The sequence below is a fragment of the Sus scrofa genome, chromosome 3, assembly GCF_054392235.1.
Source record: "Sus scrofa isolate SSC_HxYL_T2T_F1_AM1 chromosome 3, Sscrofa_HxYL_maternal_Yorkshire_Landrace_v2.0, whole genome shotgun sequence".
NCBI classification, from domain to species: domain Eukaryota; kingdom Metazoa; phylum Chordata; class Mammalia; order Artiodactyla; family Suidae; genus Sus; species Sus scrofa.
In genome coordinates, this window is record NC_139385.1 from 30,689,030 (window position 1) to 30,713,426 (window position 24,397).

Genomic DNA, 24,397 nt, shown 5'->3' on the forward strand with positions numbered 1-24,397 from the left:
TGAGGTCCAGACACTCTCACTGGCCGTCTAGCACACATTCAAAGACATAGGGTGTTTACAGGCAGCCCCTAGAATTTCTTTTGTTTGTGGGTTTGTTTGTTTTTTTATTTTGGGGGGCCGCATCTGCAGCATATGGATGTTCCCAGGCTAGGGGTGGAATTGGAGATGTAGCTGCAGGCCTATGCCACAGCCACAGCAACGCCAGATCCGAGCCACATCTGTGACCTACACCACAGCTCACGGCAATGCCAGATCCTTAACCCACTGAGCAAGGCCAGGGATCGAACCTGCGTCCTCATGGATGCTAGTCAGATTTGCTTCCACTGAGCCACAATGGGAACTCCAACCCCTAGAATTTCTTTCATGTGAACCCTTACCACCTGGGTCTGGGCATTCTGTCATTCAATCACATTTAAGTTGTTTCCATGTCTTGGCTATTGTGAGTAGTGCTGCAATGAACATATGGGTGCATGTGTCTTTTTCAGGGAAAGTTTTGTCCGGGTATATGCCCAAGAGTGGGATTGCTGGGTCATATGGTAGTTCTATGTACAGTTATCTAAGGTACCTCCATACTGTTTTCCGTAGTGGTCGTACCAACTTACATTCCCACCAACAGTGTAGGAGGGTTCCCTTTTCTCCACACCCTCTCCAGCATTTGTTATTTGTGGATGTATTAATGATGACCATTCTGACTGGTGTGAGGTAGCATTTTTTTTCTTAAGCATTTGTTCCTGTCAAATCAAAGCAACATGGTGCCTTAGCTGATCAGTTCACTCATACTCATCAAAATAAATGTATAATTTTGTTCGTGTGTTTTAATATAAATGGAAGAAAGAGTTCCATCATAAGCCCAGGGATTTCTAAGGATATGGAAACCCCAGGTTCATGGCTAAGTTCTGAACCATACAGTAAGTAAAACAGATGTAAGATGTTTTTACTGAATGGGGGAGAAAATGAGACCCAGAAAGAAAAACTAACTTGTCCAATTAGGTGAGTTGAGTCTTCTGAACCTGAACCCTGCTCTTGCCAGTTCATTGTCCTGTAACTGCTGAGTGGGGTACCTCCCTGTTTCCAATGATTAGGTGCACCCTCAAATAGGATGCTCTGGTCATAAAGGCAAGGGGTATCTTGCGTGTTGGTGAGAAAGTGGGCATGCCGTCCATTTCTCCTGTAGGTACATTGGTCTAAAGTTGCTAAAAAATGATCTGAAATATGGCCTAGAAATGTAAGGCCTTGCATAGAGATATAAGAAATTATCCCTGTGGTCTGGCTGCTTGTTTTCCTCAGGGTGGGAAATCTTGTCCAAACAGTGACAACAAAGTAGAGAGAGGCCATAGATTACTGCAAAATGTATTAGTCTCCCATATGCCATCCCCACACTGAGAATAGCCCTGTGCTTACAGGACCCCAGCCCTTGATATTTTAAATGATATTATCAACACATGTAGAAGGCAGTGTTTCTTGTTCTTAGCTTATCCCTAGATATTGCTAAGGGGTTTTGTTGGTCAGATTCCTGATATGTCGGCCCATATTCAGGACTTTTTAGAGGGTCTAATAATTAATGGGTATTAAAAAAAAAAAAACTTAGTCTGCTTCTTGAGTAGAGAAAGCCCAATTCTTCCCTGCTGTCTTTCTTGTCTGTGTGTCTTGTTTACTTTTGTATAGAATACTTTATTCTCGTCGCTACTAGTTACTCAGTGTGTGGAAATTTTTCCCATGCCAAGCAATTCCCTGATACCATCTGGCTGTCATGCAATTCAACTTAATTTGGACCCTGTCTACCCAAAGATAGCATCAACTTCCACAGGTGAAGGGTCCAGTCCTATTAGACTATCCCCACACTTCAAGTACCACACTTCAGGCATCCCTTGTGCTTCTGACCAATCAAGTATAGATTGGAGGTTCCAGTGACCCCCTGCTTGCATTCAATTAATTTGCTCCAAGCTTCTAATCATGGCTTGGTCTTTCCTCTGACCAGTTCCTCATCCAGGAGCCACCTAGGGGCCCACCCTGAGTCACTTCACTAGAACAAAAGATACTCTTATCAACCATCAAAGTATAAGGATTTCCAGGACCCTGTGCCAGGAACTGGGGGCAGAGATCAATATATATATATATATTTTTTTTCCATTATCTCACAGTGGCTCTGCTTACCACCCTTCTAGGCCCTCCCAAGAAACTGATAAGTTAGATGCAAGGTATTTATTCTCTGCATTCTCATACAAAAAGGAAGGAGAATGGATTCTCATCACAGGCAGTTGATCACACTGAGAGGATCTACCTGTATTAGGTTAAACTATAGGCTGTAACAGATAGACCCAAGGTGTCATGATTGAACAGAATAGACATTTATTCTTGCTTGTGACGGCTCCAGATTGGCAGGGACATCTGCTGTGTGCATTCAAAGACTCAAGCAGATGGTGACATTGCATCTTTAACATGTAGCTCTCAAGGTCATTCTAAATGTTGACATCCTAGACAGTTGGGGGGAAGAAGAGCATGGAGGACTCTGCAAGGACAGCATCATGTGCTGCACTTGCCATCCTATGACCATCCTACTACAGACTGAATTGTGTCCACACTAAATTCATATATCAAAGCCAGTCTTAGTCCATTCAGGCTGCTCTAACTCAGTACCCTAGGCTCAGCAGCTTATAAACAGTAGAAATGTGTTTCCCTCAGTTCTAGAGGCTGGGAAGTCCAAAATAAAGGCTCTGGCAGATTTGCTGTTCGTTGAGAGCCTGCTTCCTGGTTCATAGACCATCATCTTCTCACTCTACCCTCACATGGAAGAACCGGTGAGCAGTCGCTTGGGGTCTCTTTTATGAGAGCATTAATCCCGTTCATGAGGGCATAGCCCTTATGACTTAATTATCTCCCAGAGGCCACCTCCAGATACCATCACATTAGGGATTAGGTTTCAACATATGAATTTGGGGGATACACAAACATTCAGTCTACGTCAAAGCTCTGGTACCCTATGTGACTGTATTTGGAGACAGGCCTATAAGCAGGTTAAAAAGGCTGGAAGAGGTCATAAGGATGAGGCCCTGATCCAACAGGGCTGGTGTCCTTACAAGAACAAGAGACAGAGCTCTCTCCCTCTCCACCTTGTGAGGACACAGTGAGCAGGCAGCTGTCTGCAAGCCAGAAAGGGAGCCTGCACTAGGAACTGAATAGGTCAACACCTTGACCTTGGACTTCCTAGCCTCTAGAACTGTGGGAAAATAAATTTTTGTTGTTTAAACCACTCAGTCTGTGATATTTTGTTATGGTAGCCCAAGCTGACTGGTAAAATACTCAACTAAAAATACACAGGAGACCAGAACATATAATCTAGTTCTGATTCCAAAAGTGGAGAATATTCTGAATGCATGTGGCATAATAGGTAAGTTTTCTCTACAGAAAGTTTCTGAATTGTATAAAAATTCATTTCTAAAATCCAAGCATCATCTGCAAAGATATTTTAATTATTTTCTCATCAGTTTGATATAATTAGATTGATTATGGAAGGGTCTCCATAAATTAAGAGGGAATAGCAGGAATACCTGCTGTGGCACAGTGGGTTAAGAATCCGCCTGCAGCAGCCAGGGCCACTGTGGAGGTGTAGGTTTGATCCCTGGCCTGGCACAGTGGGTTAAAGGATCCAGCATTGCCGTGAGCTGTGGTGTAGGTTGCAGACATGGCGGGGATCTGGCGTTCCTGTGGCTGTGGCATAGGCCGGCAGCTACAGCTCCAATTTGACCCCTAGCCTGGGAACCTCCATATGCCATGAGGTGCGACCCTAAAAAGCAAAAAAAAAAAAAGAATTTTCAAGTAGAGAAACGTTGGGAAACATTGTTCTAGTCTCCAAATAGAAATTATGTCTGTTTGGTATAGTGGGTCCTAGAAGCAAGTTATTTTAGATGATGATGATGATGATGACAGTGATGGCTGTTTCTTTCCCTGTAGCATTTGTAATCAGTACAGCATCATTGCAGACAAAGTCAGTGAAATTCCCGCCAACACTGGGGAGCTAGTATACCTCATTGAGTTCTTAAAGAAATCCAGCGACGTCACTGTGTTCAAACTTAGGAGGCAACTTAGAGATGCAGTTGAACGGCTGGAGTTCCTGATGGACTATGCAGTCTTGCCCCGTAAGTCCAGGGTCATGTATGTACATGCAAACTGTATGTGACTATTTATATTTTTAGGAGTAAGGAGAGTTAGCAGTCCTACCCCTATATATCAGTGTCAGGAGAACTGCTTTTCAAGTGTGTCCACATGTTAGTCACTCTTATCCACAGAAATTTGAATCAAACAAAGAGAATCTTATTGTTAGACAAAAAGAAGATATATCTAGGTACTTGACTAGTTCTTAGATGCCCATCTTTGCATCTTCGGCCTAGTGTTCCCAGAAAAGTCACTTTCAGATGCAGTCCTTTTATAAAAAGGTAGATGTCATTCATCTAGAATCTTAATATCTTAAAAGGAAAGAAATGCCCAGGACCCCTTCAAGGCTTATTGAGCCACGTTAGAGTTTTGTAAAGACCGGGTTCTGAAGAAAAAGCTACGATGTTGTCTACAAGCCAAGTTTCAGAGCTGTTTTCCATCTGAAAATACATGTTAATGACCTGGTGTTCACGATGTTTGGGAGATGGTTTTGGGAGGGAGAGATAGGAGCTGGGAGTGAAAAGTGGTTCCGTAACCATCCACCTGCACATCCGTGAGCTGTGTTCTTGCCATAAGAACGCATGCTGGACACTCTCACTGTGGTATCTGCCTCCTAAATTCCCAAGGGTAGAGAAGGAACCCAGGGCATTTTCCCTGACCAGAGCTGTAAGATGGATAGGGCATCTGTCATTGCTCTTATTACTGACATTGAACCAAAAGGGAAACTGAAACTCGGATGAAGTGAAATAGTCTAAAGAATAGTGCTAAACTTGGACCTAGGTTTCTACTCTACTCAGACCTAGCTTGGGAAGACAATGAGATGTAGTGGTTAGAACATAGGCTGTGGAGTTGGTTAGACCTGAGCTTGAAATCTGCTCTGCTGCCTCCTAGCAGTGTGTCCTTGACTGCTTGGCTTAAATTTGTTTCCCACCTGTAAAAGCAAGGGTGCTAATACTGTCTACCTTCCAGCCTGGCCCTTGGTAAGTGCTCCATAAACACTGGCCATCATTCATCAGTAAAGGACCCATCATTAACTGCCACCCCTACACCCACTTCTGTTAACCTCTTGTTCTACTGAATTAATTCCTTGCGAGCTGACTTGTTGCTGAGCAGTGTCCTGGAGCAGGCCATGTGTGTCTTTTGCAGAAGAGGATATCAAGCTGAACAGCACTCTGTTCCTCTGGCCAGACCAGATTGAAGATATCTTTGAAAACAGCCGAAACCTTCTCCTTAACAAGAGGGATCAGGCGGAGATGGACCTTATTAAAAGGTACAGGGAAAGCCTGGGATTGTTTTGGAAATGATACCCAGCTTCATAACATGCTACAGGTTCCTGGTTCTGTCTAGAGCCACCTCCAACCCATACCCAACTGCCCTACACCCACCCTCGCCCAGCAATGCATGGGCAAAGGCTCAGGGCAGTTGGTGGAGAAGGAATTTTCTTTAGCTTCCCACTGAGGGCTGCTCCCTTTAAGCCTGCTTCACTGTAGTTACCCTGGCCAATGCGATCTGTCCCTGCCTGGAGCAAGTGGCATTTAGTGATGCAGAGGGAAAAAGACAAAAATAGTAGTATGTAATAATGGCCTCATGGTAATAATAGCAGAATTGTCAGCCTTACATTGGAGACCACAGATCTGTGAGATATCAAGACAGGGGTAATAAAGGCAGGGTTGGAGGCTGAGAAATTGCCTGTTTTGCAGCTGGTCTCCTTCAGTGCTGATGTCTATAAACATTTATGCACTGAGTATTTATTATGGATTTTTTTTTTTTACTATATGTTGTGCTCTATTCTAGAGTGTGTTTGAGTGCTAAATAAAGACTTTAATGGAGTGGCAAAGAAAATACAGACATACTGGAAAAGTCAGACAATGTCAAGTGGGCCAAGTACCACGTACCCGGTAAAGACATGCATATGTATGTGTGTACGCACACACACACACACACACACACACACACACACACACACACACACACACACACACACACACACAGATCCCAGTTTGTAACACTTTGTTTGGGGACTACAGATTCATACCAGCTACCATCCTCACTGGTGCACTCCCACTTCCCAAGGTTAGGTTCCGTAATCCCTGCAAATATTCAAGAGAAAGGAAAAGGGTAGATAAAAACAGGGATTTCTACACAGAATGGGAGTTTGAGCTGAAGGATAAAGCCACTTAGTTACTACCTTCAAAATATGACTTAGGTCTATTGCCCAGAAAAACAACAGAAACAATAAAACTTGTGTGTGTGAGAGAGAGAGAGCATTTGTTTCTTCCTACAGACTTTTCCTCCCTCTACCTACGTGGCTTCTGTCCCCAGAAACCAGAATTTAGCTCAGTGATTGGAACTGACTTTTTTTTTTTTTTTTTTTGGTCTTTTTTTGCCTTTTCTAGGGCTGCTCCTGCGGCATATGGAGGTTCCCAGGCTAGGAGTTGAATCGGAGCTGTAGCCACCAGCCTACACCAGAGCCACAGCAACACGGGATCCGAGCCACGTCTGCGACTTACACCACAGCTCACGGCAATGCCGGATCCTTAACCCACTGAGCAAGGCCAGGGATCAAACCCTCAACCTCATGGTTCCTAGTCGGATTCAGTAACCACTGCGCCACGACGGGAACTCCGGAACTGATGTTTTTCATTAATAGACTTTGTTTTTTTTCAGAATAGTTTTAGGTTCACAGCAAAACTAAGCGGAAAATATAGGGTCCTCCTATACCCCCCCCTTACAACACAGCCTTCCCCATGGAACTGATTTTTGATGACTCACCAGGAAGCAGAACCATTATTTGTAAGTTAGATGAATAAGAACAAGTTTCTTCAAATTTTTGAGCCTGAGTGTCCTCACCTGGAAAATGGGATAGCAGAACCAATCTTGAATCACCTCATTTCATTAGAGGGAAATTATGTTCAAGGATGAAATGAGATGGTCTGAGGTGGTGCCTAGGTGGTACTCCCCGCATGACAGGCATTCAGGAGCTGTCAGCTTCCTTTGCACTTTGAACAGTGACTTCTTTGGGGAGAAAAATGCTTCTTAACCTCAAAACTGCCACCTTGTGAGTGTACTTCTAGAACGTTTTTACTATACAACCACTTACAGGAACTGTTGCAGTTAAGAGGAAGGAGGGGTTGCCCTGGAGGAAATGGAAACAATTGTAATTTATGCTGAGAGGAGAGGGCCAGGCTTCTTCTTCTTGGAGGGGTGACTCTAGCCTGACCCCATCGACTGGTCCCTGAGCCGCTCTAGGGGACACTTGCAGCCATGGGCTCACCCTCTCCTGGATTAAGCCTCAAATTTCCTGTCTGTCATTTGGCGTAAATCCTGACAAAAGCCTGTGAGGAGGCCTGAGAAGTATTCATTTATTCATTCATCATCTGTGAATAAAAGATCCCATTCCCTGTCTAAGAAACTTGACTTTATTTTCCCAGCCCACAGTCATTTTTGGTGTTAGTGCTAATTTTTCTTTGTTTGCTGTCCCTACCCCATCTCCCATTTCTTCTCCACTTTCCTCTGCCCTCTCCATGCCTGGGTGGCTGACACCTGCCGTCTGTAGCCTCTGGCTTCCTTGTCTGTGGGATCCAGGCAGGGCTGAGTCAGTGGCGAGCCCTCCCAGGTTGGAGAGTGACTGCTGGGCTCCTGTCCCTCCCTGCTGGGCACTGGGGCTCTGGCCAATATCTGCATCTCCTGGATGGCAATTCTTGCTCCACCCTGGTTCCAGTCCTCATGGTCCCCTCAGCCCTAGGGATGGAGCATAGCGGCTTCTCGCTGAGGCTAACCTCTGGGCGTTTCACTATGCTGTTTATACCCTACCCACATCTCACATCTGTAAGCAGTCCCTTCATTGAAGTCTCTTTGAACATCAGAGTGAATTCTCTTTCTTGACAAAATTCTGACCAACCCACCATTTTAAAATTCTTGCATTATTCTCCCACAGACTCCAGGTGGGCCCACTAATAGAACTCATTTAGTTAAACTACTTTTCTGCGTGTCTACTGTTTACTAATGACACGCATGTATAGGTATATATTTGATGGACATGAAAGTACTTCAGAAACTGCAGTGTGCTAGGCGATTATAAAAAATTTGAGACAGTATGTACTGTCAGTTATAAAATATGGCACAGGGATATAATGTGTAGCACAAGGAATATTTTATAATTACTTTGTATGGTATGTAACTATAAGGAGAAAATAGAAGTAAATAATTAAGAACCTTAATTTGTTGACTATGTATCAAACTTTCTATTCTACAGTGGAAAAAAACTATTCTTAAACATCCATAGAACATTTCAAAAAATTGACCATATGTTAGGACCCCCCAAAAAAAAATTGAAAAAAGCAGAAACTATTTTGGCCATATTCTGTTATAATAGTGTATTAATTATCTGTTTCTGCATGACAAATCATCCTGAAAAATAGCACCTTAAAACAACAAATATTTATTATCTCACAGTTTCTGTAGCTTGGAAATCTAGGTGCAGCTTAGCAGTATACCTCTGGCTCCAGGTCTCTTAGGAAGTTGCAATTGGAATGTCAGCCAAGGCTGCAGTCTCATCTAAGGGCTCAGCTGGGGGCTGGATCCACATCCAGGCTCACTCACATGATTGTCAGTAGGATTTGGTTCCTCATAGGCTGTTGGTCAGAAATGTCCCTCTAGTCCTCACTGTATGGGCCTCTCAATAAACTAGCTCACAGCATGACAGCTGGCTTCCTTCAGTGAAAGGAAGAGAGAGAGAGAAAGAGAAAAATTGTAACCTAATCTTGGAAGCAACATCCTATCACTTTTGCCATATTCTTTGTTAGAAGTGAGTTATGAAGTCTGGCCCAAACGCAAGAGGAGACAGTTACACAAGGCTATAAATACCAGAAGGCATGAATCTTTGGGAGCTTTACCAGAGGCTACTTACCACACTGTGCAATTAGAAATAAAACCCAAATCAAACCATTGAAAATTAGCTCCTAAATTACTTTTAAGAAAAAGAGAACATCAAAACTGCCATCACAGAATTAAGTATTCTTCATAGAACGGCCAATTTTATATTATGTCACTATAGCTGTTCTCAATGGCAAATCCCCTTATTCACCCAATGAATGTTGATCGTTTTATGCTAGACACTCTTCTAAGTGCTCAGGATACAGAAAAGAATTGAGATTAAAACTGCATTGATAGTCTCTTTCTGAAGAAGACTAAATACTTTTATAGTGATTATTAGCTACCAGAGTTAATTGTGAGCATTTTGTATATGTTAGTTTATTAAATACTAAAGTAGACTTTATCCATCCCTGTTTTATTTATCTGAGGCACACAGAGGTTTAGCGACTTGATTAACCTCAATTACTATGTCACAGTGTAGCGACTTGAACCTAGCCTGTCCAGTTCTAGGACCTGTCCACTTAACACTGTGTTATTCTCCCTCATCAGGAAAAGGGGAAAGTAAATTTGAGACCTATTTCGTCGACAGTATAGATGAAGTAGATAAATCTCTGGAAAGGTCTTTCCACTCACTCGAGCTAATGTAGCTCTCCACTTCCATCCACTAGGCATTCTGCCCTGTTCTATTTTCTTCAAAGCATTTGTCACTCTCAGAAATATCTCATTTCATTTTATCTATGTATGGATTTGACCATCCATCCATCCATCCATCCATCCGTTTATTTATCCATCCATGTGTATTTATTGTCTGGGTTTCCCCAAACTAAAATATAAGCTCCATGAGAGTAGAGAGCTTAATAGTGTACCTCACAAGTATATTCCTAATGCCTAGAGCTGTTCTTGGAATTAGACACTTAATAATAAATATCTAACGGATAAATTAATTTATGTATGCATATTCATATATGTGTAAATATAATATAAATATATTTAAAATATATACTTACCAATATGGGAACTATCTGGGGATATTTAATCACCAACAGGTTCCCAGTAGCTACCTCCAGCAGGTGGGATTATAAATTATATATGATAACAGATATTCATAAGTTTTACATATATTGTTTCAGAAGATCACATTCTCTCCAGACTTAAACATAGTCATCAGTGCTGATGTTTTGAAAATCACAAAATGGAAAGTCCAAATGTGATTGGGCTGTCTTTACTTGCAGGTGCTCCGAATTCGAGGCAAAGCTTGAGGGCTACAACAAGGAACTGGAAGGCTTTAGGAAACGTGAAGTGATGACTGCAGAAGAAATGAAGAACAATGTTGAAAAGTTAAACGAGCTTTCAAAGAATCTAGATCAAGCACTGGTGGAATTTGAGGTCGGGGACTTATGACTCTCTGCTGCCACGCTGGTTCTGGCCCTTGGTTTTCTGTTTTCCTAACATTACCTGCCAGGTGTATAGTATTAAAAATACCTTTCTTGGAGTTCCTGTCGTGGCACAGTGGTTAACAAATCCGACTAGGAACCATGAGGTTGCGGGTTTGATCCCTGACTTGCTCAGTGGGTCAAGGATCCAGTGTTGCCATGAGCTGTGGTGTAGGTCACAGACGCGGCTCGGATCCCACGTTGCTGTGGCGCTGGTGTTGGCCGGCATCTACAGCTCTGATTCGACCCCTAGCCTGGGAACCTCCGTATGCCGCGGAAGCAGCCCTAGAAAAGGCAAAAAGACAAAAAAGAAATAAAAATAAAAATACCTTTCTTACATTGGTACTTTCAACTCCCTTTTTCCACATACCTACATTTTACCGACTTTTTTGTTAGTCGTTGAGTACACAAAGAAGAAATTATAATGGAATAATTTCTCACATATATTGAGTATTTGTTATGTGCACAGTGTGCAGAGGACTTCGTATGTGCTATATCACTTAATATCCATAATAAAGCTTTGGGGTGGGTACCATTACTATCTTCATTTATCTCTATTTAAAATGGGAGAACTAAGCCTTGGAGAAGCTAAGTAACTTGCTCTGAAGTTCACCACTAAATTCTTTAATCATTAAATTTCTTACTTTTGAGATAGTTCAGTACAAGAAAGCAACATTATGTAAACAGTTAAAGCACATGTGAAAATTAAGAAAATGGGGATATGGATATGGTACAGTGGGATATGGTTATGGCACAGATGGAGCAAGTGGCAAATTATGGAAAATTTCACCCAGCTAGATATCAGCTGCCATGGCTCTCAGAGGTAGCAGAGGGACCTTCTTGCTTGAGTTCATGCTTTATTTTCCTCTCTTACTCTCCAAATGAATACCAATCTTCCTCAACTTGGTTTTCAAAGCCCTGAGTAATTTGCCATGGTGGCTTCTAGGGTTCAGAACCACCCACCCAATTAATAGCATCCCCTTTTTTCCCTGCAGTTGATCAATAAGGAGGAAGAGCTGTTGGAAAAGGACAAGAGTACCTTCCCTCTTCTGCAAACCTTGATAACCAACAAAGTGCCTTATGAGCAGCTGTGGGTGACGACCTACGAGTTTAGCATCAAATCGGAGGAATGGATGAATGGTATGCCGCCGTCTTACTCTGCTGGGGCAGGATGGGGATGGGGTAGCAGATTCAACCCAGCCAGTTCTGAAATAAGGTTTAGACTTCAGATACTGGATAGACTTTTTATTATATTCTCATACTCTGGATTAAGGCAACCATAGTAAAATTTATCTGATGTGATAATGATGGAAGGTGGGGATCAAAGAACTAGATCTATTAACAGGGTAGAATAGAATAGGCAACCATCCAGAGCCGTGGATTGGGTAGTGACTTGGAGGGGCAGATAGTGGGAGAATAAAGTGGCAGTTTCCCTGTTATGCTGCTGCAAGAAAGGCCAGAATGCCATGGATATCTGTAAACTCTTTCTTTTATTTTAGACTCTGGAGGCTAGAAAGATATTGAGGAGGTAGGGTCAACACGACTTAATGATTGATCTCTTATGGGGCAGGGAGCAAGGAAGGAGAGGGAAGCAGGTAGAGTGAATCCCAGATTATTAGCTGAGGGAATTTTGGTAGATCATGCCATCATGAAGAAAAGAAATGACACATTTCTTGGGGAAAAAAACACACGCTTGAATACACTGAGTTTGGTGTCTGCAAACATCCAAATGGGAATTTTAATTGCAGTTGGGTATTATCAATCTGGACTTGTTACAGTGGGGGTGGGACTTATATTGGGAAAGAATTGATGTGTAAGGGTACAATTGAAAGTCATCTGTGACATCACCTGGAGAGAGTGTGTAAGAGCAGAGGACAAAATCTGAGACCCTTGGGGCCGTTAGCTTATTTCTGGTGCTTTAATATTATAAACACAACAGTGATGAACATCTTTCTTGCCAGTTTTCAGGATACAATAATGATAGTTTTCTTAGGTTTAAAGATCTTCTTTTTATATTTTGTGTATTACTTCTCTACCATATTATCTCTAGAAGTTTTATAGTTTTGCATTTTACATATAAGTCCATAATCCACTTTGATTAATTTTTGTCAAGGCTGTATAGTCTACATCTGCTTTGGGGGGGTGGGGTGGGACATGTGAATATCCAGTTGTTCTAAAACTCTTTGCTGGAAATCTTCATTTCTCCATTGTATTGGCTTTGCTCCTTTGTGAAAGATCAGTTGACTATTGTGGATCTTATATCCGGGCTCTCTATTCTGTTTCATTGACCTATATGTCTATTCGTCTGTCAATACCAACACTTGATTATTATAGCTATATGTTAAGTCTTGAAGTTGGATAATATCAATCCCCCAACTTTATTCTTCTCCTTCAATATTATATTGGCTATTCTGGACCTTTTGTGTCTCCATATATATCAGTGTGTCGATATCTAAAAAAACACTTGCTGGGATTTTGATTGAGATTTTGTTGAATCTTTAGATTAAGCTGGGAAGAACTGACTTCTTGAACTATTGGCTCTTCCTATCCATGAACATTAAATTTTTCTCCATTTATTTTCTTCTTTGATTTCTCTCATTAGAGTTTTTCCTTATATAGATGCTATATATATATAGTTATATTTATGCCTAAGTATTTCAGTGTTGGGGTGCTAATGTAAATGGATATATTTTTAATTTCAAATTCCACCATTCATTAATAATATATTAATTTTATTAATATATTATTAATATATAATATTAATTTTAAAAGTTAATTAACTTTTGTGTATTAACCATGTATCCTACAACCTTGCATTAATTGTGAATTAGTTTTAGAAGGTTTTCTTTGTTATTGGTTCTTTCAGATTTTCTATGTAGATGATCATGTCATCTGCAAAGTTTTGTGTCTTCTTTCCCAATCTGTGTACTGTCTTTTTCTACTCTTGTTTTATTGCACTAACTAGCACTTACCACAGAAAGGTGTTGAAAAAGGAGTAATAAGAGGGGACATACTTGCTTTGTTGCTGAACTTTGCAAGAAAGACTCTTGTTTCTTACCATTAAGTATGTTGTTAGCTGTAGGTTTTGGGGGTGGAGTAGGGCATTAGCTGTGGCATGAGGAATTTCCTGGGCCAGGAATCAAACCCACACCACAGCTATAACTAGAGCCACAGCAGTGACAACACCTGATCCTTAACCCATTAGGCCAAGAGGGAATTCCAGCTGTAGGTATTTGTAGATGTTTATCCAGTTGAGGAAATTCTCCTTTATTTGTCATTTGCTGACAGTTTTCATTATGAATGGGTATTGCATTTTTTCAGATGTATTTTCTGACTCTTTTGATATGATCATACGATTTTTCTTCACTAGCCTGCTGATGTAATGAATTATATTAACCAGTTTTTGAATGTTGAAACAACTTTACACACCTGAAATAAATCCCAATTGATTGTGGTGTGTAATTTTTTAATATATTATTAGATTCAATTTACTAACATTTTGTTGACAATTCTTGCATCCATGTTTAAGAGATATATTGGTCTTTAGTTTTCTTTTCTTGTAATGTCTTTGTCTGGTTTTGGTAGTGCTGGACTAATAGAATAAGTTAGGAAGTATTTCCTCTGCTTCTGTCTTCTGTAAGAGATTGTGGAAAATTTAGTATTTTCTCTTTCCTAAATGTTTGGTAGAATTCACCAGTGAACACATCTGAGTCTGATGCTTTCTGTTTTGAAAATTATTAACCATGATTCAATTTCTTAACTAGATATATTCAGTTTGTCTGTCTCACCTTGTGTGAATTTTGACAAAGTGTGTCTTTCAAGGATTTGGTCTCTTTCACCAAGGTTATTAAAATTGTGGTCATAGAGTTTTTCATGGTATTTGTATATTATCTTTTTAATGTCCATGAAATGTGCAGTGATGTCTCTTCTTTCATTTCTGATGTAATTGGTATCTTATCTTTTTACTTGGTTAGCCTAGCTAGAGATTTATCCATTTTATTGATTTTTTTCAAAGAATCAGATTTTGGTTTTATTATTTCTTTTCTTCTGTTTACTTTGGTTTTAATTTACTCATATTTTAGTAGTTTCTTAAAGTAGAAGCATAGATTATTGAGTTTAGGCCTCCATTTTTTTCTAATATATATTCAGTGCTATAAATTTTCCTCTAAATATTTCTTTCCCTATATCCCACAACTTTTAATGTTAATTTTTATTTTCGTTTAGCTCAAAATATATATATATATATTTATATTTTAGGGCCACATTCACAGCATATGGAAGTTCCCAGGCTAGGGATCAAATCGGAGCTACAGCTGCCGGCCTACACTAGAGCTACAGCAATGCAAGATCTGAGCTGCGTCTGCGACCTACGCCACAACTTACGGCAACATCAGATCCTCAACCCACTGATAGAGGCCAGGGATCGAACCATGTCCTCATGGATACTGGTTGGGTTCATTGCCACTGAGCCACAAGGGGAACTCCCTCAACATATTTTTAAATTTCTCTTGATATTTCTTCTTTGATCCATGTGTCATTTAAAAGTATGTTGTTTAATTTCCAAGTGTTTGGGGATTTTTCCAGCTATCTTTCCGTTATTGAGTTATAAGACTGAAAATCCTCGCCTTGTTTTTGATCTTAGGGAGAAAGTATTCCATCTTTCACCACTAAATATAGTGGGATTTCTTGCTTTTATTTTTTTAGATCCACTTTATTATAGTATGCTTAACATGTAAAAAACTATACATATTAATTTACGTTAATACAAAAATGTGTTAGTGTAGATTTTTCATAGGTGCCCTTCCTTTATCAGACTGAGGATGCTCTCTTGTATTCCTAGTTTGTTTAGAGGGGTTTTTTTTAATCATGAATGAATATTGGATTTTTGTCAAAAGCTTTTTCTGCATCAGTATACATTATCATGTGATTTTCCTTCTTTTGACTGTTAATATAGTTTATTACATTTTGATTTTCAAATAGTAAATCAGACTTTCATAAGTCATGCTTATTTTCTTTCTAAAAAATTTAATGTTATTACTTAACAAAAATGCTAATTTGATAAAGCATGTCATTAATTAATGAAGCTATGTGAGTGAATCTATATTTAGTCTTGGCCACCCTGAAAGAACAGTATTTTTGAGTTAATTAGCAACATCATAAAGCAAGCATTAATACTAATTTGAAATATCAAAGGGGGAGGAAGCAGCAGCATAAATAGACTGACTGTGAAACCCAACTGCTATAAGAGCCCTGTAAAAGAAAAGGGGGAGAAAAAAATTAATTTTTTGGTAAAGTTTTTTCCATAAATGAGATGTCATTTTCTGTTTTTAAAAATTTTCAAACTTACATAACAACTGTCAGAACTATACGGTTAACTCCCATGTCCCTATTCATACACACTCCCCAGTTGTTAATATTTCACAGCATTTGTGGCACACCCTTTGATGCTTCTACAAGAGCATCTACAACTTATACTAACAATCGATTGCCTTTTTTTTTTCTTGTTTTTTTCTTTTTGTCTTTTTAGGGCCATGCCTGTGGCATATGGAAGTTCCCAGGCGGTGGTTCGAATTGGAGATGTTGCTGCTGGCCTGCACCACAGCCACAGCAATGCCAGATCCAAGCCGTGTCTACACCAGCCTACATCACATCTCCCTGCAATGCTGGATCCTTAAGCCACTGAGCGAGGCCAGGGATCGAACCTGCATCCTCATGGATGCGAGTCAGATTTGTTTCTGCTGAGCCATGACGAGAGCCCCTAACAATTGATTCCCTAACTACACGTACATTGTATGTCAGGCATTATGTCAGCTGCTTTATTTATCTCACACAATTTTCACAGTCACTCTCCAAGGCATCTGTTATTACTCCTGTGTCACAGGTGAGACTGCTGGGGCTTAGAACAGTTCAGTCACCATGCCCAGGGCTTCACTGGCTAAGTAGAGGTTTCAAACCCAACTCCAAAGCCGGTGCTTGCTCCACATCCATCCCATAGGCTCAAATCTAAATTCAGGGAATTAAAGGCCCACAGGACTAACACTGCTTGGTGATCTGATCTTTCCCTCTCCCGTCTTTTCTGTTTCAGGGCCTCTCTTTCTACTGAATGCTGAGGAAATCGCAGAGGAAGTAGGGAATATGTGGAGGACGATGTATAAATTGACCAAGACCCTAGCCGATGTACCTGCACCCAGGCGCTTAGCAGAGAATGTGAAAATCAAGATTGATAAATTCAAGCAGCACATCCCTATCCTCAGCATTTCCTGCAACCCAGGAATGAAAGACCGGCATTGGCAGCAGGTCCCTGTCACTGCCCACCCCCAGCCAGCCCAACCCGTCCCTGGCCCTGGGAACCCTTTGAGAAGCTGAGACCATTGGTGGGTCAAGCTGCTGCTTTCTGAAAGGAGAAGCTGCTTGACGCCAAACGGGTAGTAAAGGAGGGAGTAAGGCGATGACAGCCCTCTGAGGGAAGGGGATAACCACCTGCATCTCCCCAGAAACAGGTCGATCCTTTTCTCCAGGGACTGCATTGCTGGTGGTTGAGTGTTGTCCCAGCCAGTGGCCACAAAGGCTTTCCTTATCTGCTTTTCTAAGCAAATGGCTGCCCTGGGTCCTAAAAGGTGATCAGGATGTGGAATTACAATGGGAGGGGCCTGGATTTCTTCCTTGTCCTAGGCCACACAGGAGAGAAAGTCACGTCTATGCCTGGGGGCTCCTAACAGTGCCAGATGATTCCTGCTTGGGCTGTCTGCGGTATTGTCTGACAGGCTCTGTGCAGTCTTTTTCAGCCTTTTGAGTCTATAAATGAGAATAACAAATATTCTCCCTGAAAATGGTGGGATTTTTATAAGCAACCAAGTATGAGAGTTATATAAATATGGTGTGAATAGTAAGCAGAAAAAAAGAGAGAACTCAGTGTGTTTCTAAAATAGTCATCACATTCAAGGGCCTTGAAACGTCGTCTCTACCAGGGAGTTGCTCTGTGTGGAGGTGGAGATGAAACTGGCTCTCCAGAGGCAGATTCCTCTCTCCCTGGGCCTGGAATTCCCTCTCTGTGAACCATGCACAAGACTGAGGACATTGTCTCTAGAAGGACTCAGTCTGAGAGCACACCCATTACCTTCCAGTCAGTGGAGCCTGCACCCAGTGGCTAGAGGTATTCTCATCTCTCTCCCTAGGACAACAGAGATCTGGTACATGAGAGAGTCAGGATTTTTCTGTAGATTGGAGCTGCTTTCAGGTTCCCAGAAAGCCTTGAAAGTCAAGACTTAAGCAGAGGGTGTAAAGAAAGACAGAGGAGGTCCCCTGGGAGACTTCTGGTCTTGAGCTGCCCCAGGAGAGGGATCTGCACAGGGGCAGCTGCCCTCACTTGGTACGTATGCCATGCCTCTTCCTGTGGACCTAGCCTGATTGGAACTTTGAGCCATTCAGAGGGTTAGGGAGTTAGGTAGACAGGTGCCCTGCAGCAATGCTAGGTCTCTGCCTAAAATAGCACTATAGAAAGTGCCTTCATCAATGGCATTTAAACAGTGCTCCAGGGGACTCAGAAAAACACCCCCTCCATCTGGTGCTTCCCCTTTGATGACACTGTTCTCACACATGGGAAATTTAAGAATCCCAACCATTGGAGTTCCTGCCATGGCTCAGCAGAAACAAATCTGACTAGTATCCATGAGGACACAGGTTCGATCCCTGGCCTCTCTCAGTGGGTTAAGGATCTGGTGTTGCTGTGACATGTGGTGTAGGTTGCAGATGCAGCTCCAATCCCATGTGGCTGTGGCTGTGGCTATGGTGTAGGCCAACAGCTGCAGCTCCGATTCGCCCCTTAGCTTGGGATCTTCCATATGCTATGGGTGCTGCCCTAAAAAGACAAAAAGAATCCTAACCATTCGTAGACACTAAAAATTTTCATTTATAGGCCACTTAGATGGACAAATTGGGGGGTAAAAAAATTCCCTGGAATTAAAGTCATAATAACATTGACAGTTAAAGTGTATTGCATACCAGCTATGCCCTGGGAACTGTTATATACTTTATATAGATTCTCTCATTTCATCCTCCCAACAACCCATTGAAGTAGGGACAATAAATTGTCATGTGGCCAATGAGTGGTGGGGAAGAGAATTGGAATCTAGGTCTTTTTCACTCAGGCCTGATGGATGAAAAGGGGACGAGAAATATCAGGTCAGGGAGAGGAGTGGACAGTAGGGGGCAGTAAGTGACAGGTAAGAGTGGAGTACACTGTAATCCACTTACTGTAGGTAAGTTACTGTATGGTCAGTTACCATAGATAAGAGGGAAGGTGGCATCTGAATAAAGAGCACCTACAGTGGGGAGTCTCAGTGGGCTGAAGTGTCACAGGTAAGCTCAGAAAGGGCAAAGGCCACCAGATACACTCAGGGCTGCCCCCATTCCCACCTGCATTGTAGGTCACACAACAAGTCACTCTAGTGACAGCCTCTGGGGAAGCATCCTCTGTTCTAATGCCAAACTCCGGAGACCCTTGGGCACAGATTTGGTTCTGGGGAAGGCTCTGCAGGCTAAACCACCTTTAGCTTTCAAGACTACAAAATGAATCTTCTGGGGTCATGAGGGGGTTGTGTTAGGATTTCTGACCATTACCCAGAACTTAGGCAGGAAAGACTAGTCTCTGTGTTTGAGACAGAGACTTTGCTGATACTGTGGCTTAAAACAAGATAGAACACGGTAACATAGCACTGAAGAGTACTGGAGCTGGCCCTCTAGGGCACTGCTGCCCAGTGGAACTATAACACGAGCATATGTGCAATTTTAAAGTTTCTAGTAGCCACGTTCTTTAAAAGCGTAAACAGGTGAAGTGAATTTTATGAACCTATTTAACCAAACTTCTCTAAAACATTGTCAGGTCAATAGTCAAGCAATATAAAAGTGTTAATGTGATCACTCCCATTACAGTTTCCCTACTAAGTCTTTGAAATAGGGTGTGCTTTTGCCTACAGCACAACTCCATGTAGATTTAGTCACACTGCAAATTCTCAATGGTGACAAGGGGTTCGTGGTTATGTACTGGATGGCATAACTTCAGGCTCGTAGAAAATCAGATGCCTTGTTAATCTCTATAACAAACAAAAGCAATTTAAAAAATAAAACTACAGGCCTCTGAGTCCTTCCATAGGCCAAGTACTAGGCGAGGTGCTTTACACAGTTGTGTCATTTAAACCCAGAGAGAGTGTGTTGTTCTAAGCCATATTTTTAGGTACTAGAGAATAAATGCGAGCCTAGGGCTACCAGGAGCAGTTGTGCAGATTGTGCTCTAGGGACTGCTACTTTTGTGCAGTACAGTGTGAATTGTACTTTCTAGGGTTTATCCAGTGTATAACCTGCACAGTTATACATAGAAGACCTGCAGGAAACACTAGCATGTGATGGATGAAAGCTTTGGAGTCAGAACTGGATCCAAATCCCAATTCTGCAATGGCTCTTAGGGTCTATTAGAGAGATGGTCTTAGACCAGAGACTTAATTTCTTTGTCTCAGTTTCTTTCTATGTAAAACAGGAATGATGACACATTGGTACCTTCCTCACCATGTTGGGAGAATGAAATAAGTACGTAAAGCTTTTAAAACAGTTGCCTACATAGTAAGCCCTCAATAAATGTTCAGTATCTTTATTATTTCCATTACCTTAATGGTCCTCCAGGTGTCCTCAGAATCCAGCCTGGAAGGTATTTGAATTAGCTGGTTCATCCATGCTTTTCACGCCACAAGTACTTAATTGATGCCTACTGAATACCAGGCTGCAAGAACGCAGCGCTAAATAAGACAGAACATGACTCATCTTTCATGTCCCGTCCTGCCCTGATATTCTTTCATCCTGATGGAGCTGGACAGAGACAAAACTGGGCAGTAGATGAGGGTTTTTTTTTTACAGCAGCTCATTCCCCTCAGCCCGCATCCGCTTCTTGAGCACACAAAACCTTCATACTGCCCAGATGTCTCAGTCCCTGAGAATAGTGCTCAAAAGCTGTCAGAGACTTCATCAAAGACCTTTTTCAGGGGTATTTTCACTTAAAGGAAAGGTTCAGGTAATATTTATGTGAAAGGAAGAGGCATAAGGAATGCTAACATTTCCAACAAGCTGGATTGAGAAGGAAGATTTTGGTGGAGGAGAACTTCCTCCTTCCCAGCATCCTCTCTTCACAGAAGGTGGGGATCTGCCTGATCCATGTACTCACAACTTCCTCCTCCTTTTATTCAGCAAACCCTTGTTGTAGCTTTTGTCAAGCCCCAGGTTTGTTCTGTACGCAGCCCTGAGAGAACAGAACAACCAAGATCTGGTTGTGAGCCTGTAAGATGCTCACGAGTTTGCATCATGCCAAGTCCTGGTGGGAGAATAACCCCCAGGAAACTAGACACAATGCAAGGTGGCCCTAGGCTGCCTCCCAAATCCTCAGACCTGCAACCTCCAATTCAGTAGCCACTAGGTGCATGCAGCTATTTAAAGTAAAATTAAATAAAATTGGAAAATCAGTGCCTCAGTCACACTAGCTACATTTCCAGGGCTCTGTAGCTGAGTGTGCCTGGTGGCTCCTGCACAAAAAGGCACAGATGGACAACATTTTGGTCATTGCAGAAAGTCTACCTTGGACAATACACACTTGTTTTTCTCTTTGCAGATCAGTGAGATTGTCGGCTATGAAATAAAGCCCACTGAAACGACTTCCCTCTCAAACATGCTGGAAATTGGATTTGGCAAATTCATTGAAAAGTAAGGCTTCTCCCTTCCTTCAGAGAGTTTTTTTGGTCAAAGTATCTGTCAGTTCCCACAACAATATTTATGACTGAAAGACCTCGTAGCAGGCTGCTTTTCTCATTCTGATTGACTAGCTGCTAGTGAAGTTCTCGTTTTCAGCTGCAGGGTTGATGTCAGATTATGACTCGAAAATTGAGTCAGAGATTTTATTTCAAAAAGAAATTTTTTTAAAAAGTCCCTTGAACTTGAGTTCCAAGCCCAGGTCTCAGTGACTTTGGGCAAAACCATTTAACCTTTCTGGGCCTGGGTTTCCTCTTCTTTAAACAAACAACAGCAACAAACAGGAGTGGTTCTCTGAGCTCTCAAATTCCATGAAATATAGTCAAATGAGAAATCACTTCACTTCTTTCTATCCTTCCCCAAATGCCCCTGGAATTTGAGAATCTGTACTATTTGAACAGCAATTTTTAAGACCAGAGATTCTCAGGATCCCATTTGTTTTTCCACACTTCCTTCAGGGTGATGGGTGGGGAGATGTATTGCTAAGACTAAAGACCCTGTTAGGCAACTGGGTTTGGTTCTCACTCAACATGTGTGGCTCTCAGACTCGTGACCCCAGACCAGCTGCATCAGCATCACCTGGGAACTTGTTAGACATGCGCGTTCTCAGGCCCCATCCCAATCTACTGAATCCGAAATTCTGGAGGTGGACCCTGAAATCTGTGTTTTAACAAGCCATCAAGGTCAGCACTGTCCAGTGCAGGAGCCACTAGCCATGTGTGGCTCCTCAGCCCTTGAAATGTAGCTATTCTGAGTTTGATGTGCTGAATGTGTAAAATATAGGCTGGATTTCAAAGACTTATTAAGGAAAAAAAATATCTAATTATTTTAAATGTCGATTATATGTTGAAATGACATTTTTGTATTGACTTAAAAAATACGTTATTAAATTAAATGTATTTCTTTTACTTTTGTAAATGTGGCTACCAGAAACTTTATGATGACATATGTGGCTCATGGTGTATTTCAAATGGACAGCAGTGTTCTAGGCGATAATGATTCTTAACTAGAGTTGGAAAGTTTGCACCTTCACACTGGGACAGAGCAAGTCTAATCTAAGGTCCTTCCAGGCCTGTCTCTCTGTCTGCTCCGTGAATGCTGTGATGACCCCTCCAGCACCACCACTACTATCCCTCTTTATTTTTTTTATTTTAATTTTTTTAATGATCCTGACCCACCAACCCATGGGGGAGACCTCATGTTGCCCCACCCCAAGGCCTGACCCTATTCCCTGGCTCATTCCCGCTAGTGACAGCTTCAGCTTGAGAGACCTGAAAGGACGTAAATTACCACTTGCCTCCTTATCTTACCCATCTGGACTTTTTATAAGCTGAGTTAACCTCTTAAGGTCCACCCTGAGTCTCTCCCTATCCCTCTCTAATGAGCAGGCCTAGAGGCATGTGAATTTTCACCAGGGTTATGTTATTTTCTTAAAGGACCTCATTTTGCCCAATAAGATGTTCCCAAGAAATACCAGCTCTACAACACTTATGCTGCTCTCAGCGTTTTATGTACATTAACCAACTTATCTATCATAGCTCCCTAATATTCTAGCTAATTTTATTCACATTTTACAGATGAGGAAATTAATTGATTAGAGAGATGAACGCTCCAGAAATCACAGTAGTAACTAAAAACACCAAAAGTGAGTCCAGGCTACCTGACTTCAGAGCCTTGACCATCACCCTTTTCTGTCTGAAAAGATAAACCCACCTGCAGAGACAGAGACTGAGCTAACACACAGCCGCTGTGCCATACTTCATGCCAGCGTGCTCAGCTGTGACAAATCCGGAAGTGGTGAGGCCTTGGCCAAGATGTTTACCTCTGTGTGCTCCAGTCTCCTTATCTGTAAAATGGGAATAATAATAGGGGATTGGAGTTATTGTGAGGATTATGAGATAAGACATGTTCCCTTAATGATTGAACACCTTAGTTCTCAGCTACTGCCTCTTAGGCAGGTGTGATATTCCCACCAGCCCATAGTTAAGTCAGTTTTATCACAGCCCATAGTTAGCAAGCATCTTTAACACATTTGGGTAAGGTCAACTCTTGCTATAGTTTGTGGACACCCAATCCCATGAATCCCTCCCCTGTGTAATGATTTGCATAATTATAAGCCGTAAGGCATGTTACAAGCATTTTATCTTCTTTAATTATACCAGCAACCCCTGATATGAGCAGATGGAGACCGAAGGCCTGTCAAGTGACTTGGTCATGGCCACAGGCCAGTCTGTTTGTCTCCTACTCATCTGGGTTGGCACCTGCCTGCATTGTTCTCTCTAGACCTACTCATTTCAGTTGTCTCCTAAGAAGGCCACATTTAGGATGATGACCAGGCTGCTGAGGTCTTGATCAGCCACTGTTTAGCATTATCCATGCCTCTTCTACCTCCCTGCATGAAGCTAAATGAGGGCTTTCTGCTCTGTTGAGTTGCCCAATTTGGCTGACCACATGTGAGCCATTGTATTGGTCCCCTGATAAAGAGAAGGGAGAAGGCAAAAAGTGGAGGAGGTGGGAACACCAGGTTAGGAGTCAGAGGATCTGGGATCTAGACCTGGTTCTAGCACTCCCCAGCTGTGTGTGTGGCTTTGGACATGTCACCTGCTTCCTCTGAGCTTCAGTTTTGTAATCTGGAAGTAAAGATCGGATGGCCAAGGAAGCCATGTGCTGAGACATAAAGAAAAATCCTTCCTCTTTCCTCCAAGGACTTTGCTTTTCAATTCTTTGGCCATACCTGGGTTTAGGATCCAGCTCTCCTACGTAACATATAGAGGGATGGACCCATTACACTGGGAGAAAGTGTTTTTTTAAAAGATAGAGACAGGGAGTAGAGTAAAAGGATCTTATAAATTAACAGAAGTTCTAGGATATGAATAAGTCAGGATAATAATTCTGAAGTAAATGGGAGTAATAAGGAGTAATGAAAATGGAAAAAGGCCTTAAAATTGTGGTTCTCAACTGGGGATTTCGACCTCCTTGGAACACTTGGCATTATCTGAAGACGTTTTTTAAAAGTTATAGTTGATTTACAGTGTTGTGTCAATTCTGCTACACAGCAAAGTAACTCAGTCAAACACGTATATACATTCTTTATACATATATTATACTCTTTCATATTGTATTTCCATCATGGTCTATTCCAGGAGATT

At 41.8% G+C, this 24,397-nt stretch overlaps 1 protein-coding gene across 2 annotated transcripts in view; it reads left to right on the forward strand.

The window, feature by feature from the left end:
• The window catches only part of DNAH3 (dynein axonemal heavy chain 3), a 215,527-nt gene that overhangs the window by 32,195 nt on the left and 158,935 nt on the right, over window positions 1–24,397 (forward strand). For both annotated transcript variants that reach the window (XM_021086503.2, XM_085017379.1), the window contains 6 exons: window positions 3,952–4,136; window positions 5,299–5,422; window positions 10,260–10,413; window positions 11,456–11,600; window positions 16,546–16,757; window positions 21,112–21,203. In XM_021086503.2, the coding sequence (XP_020942162.2) occupies window positions 3,952–4,136; window positions 5,299–5,422; window positions 10,260–10,413; window positions 11,456–11,600; window positions 16,546–16,757; window positions 21,112–21,203 (912 nt within the window). The remainder of the gene's footprint in view (window positions 1–3,951; window positions 4,137–5,298; window positions 5,423–10,259; window positions 10,414–11,455; window positions 11,601–16,545; window positions 16,758–21,111; window positions 21,204–24,397) is intronic.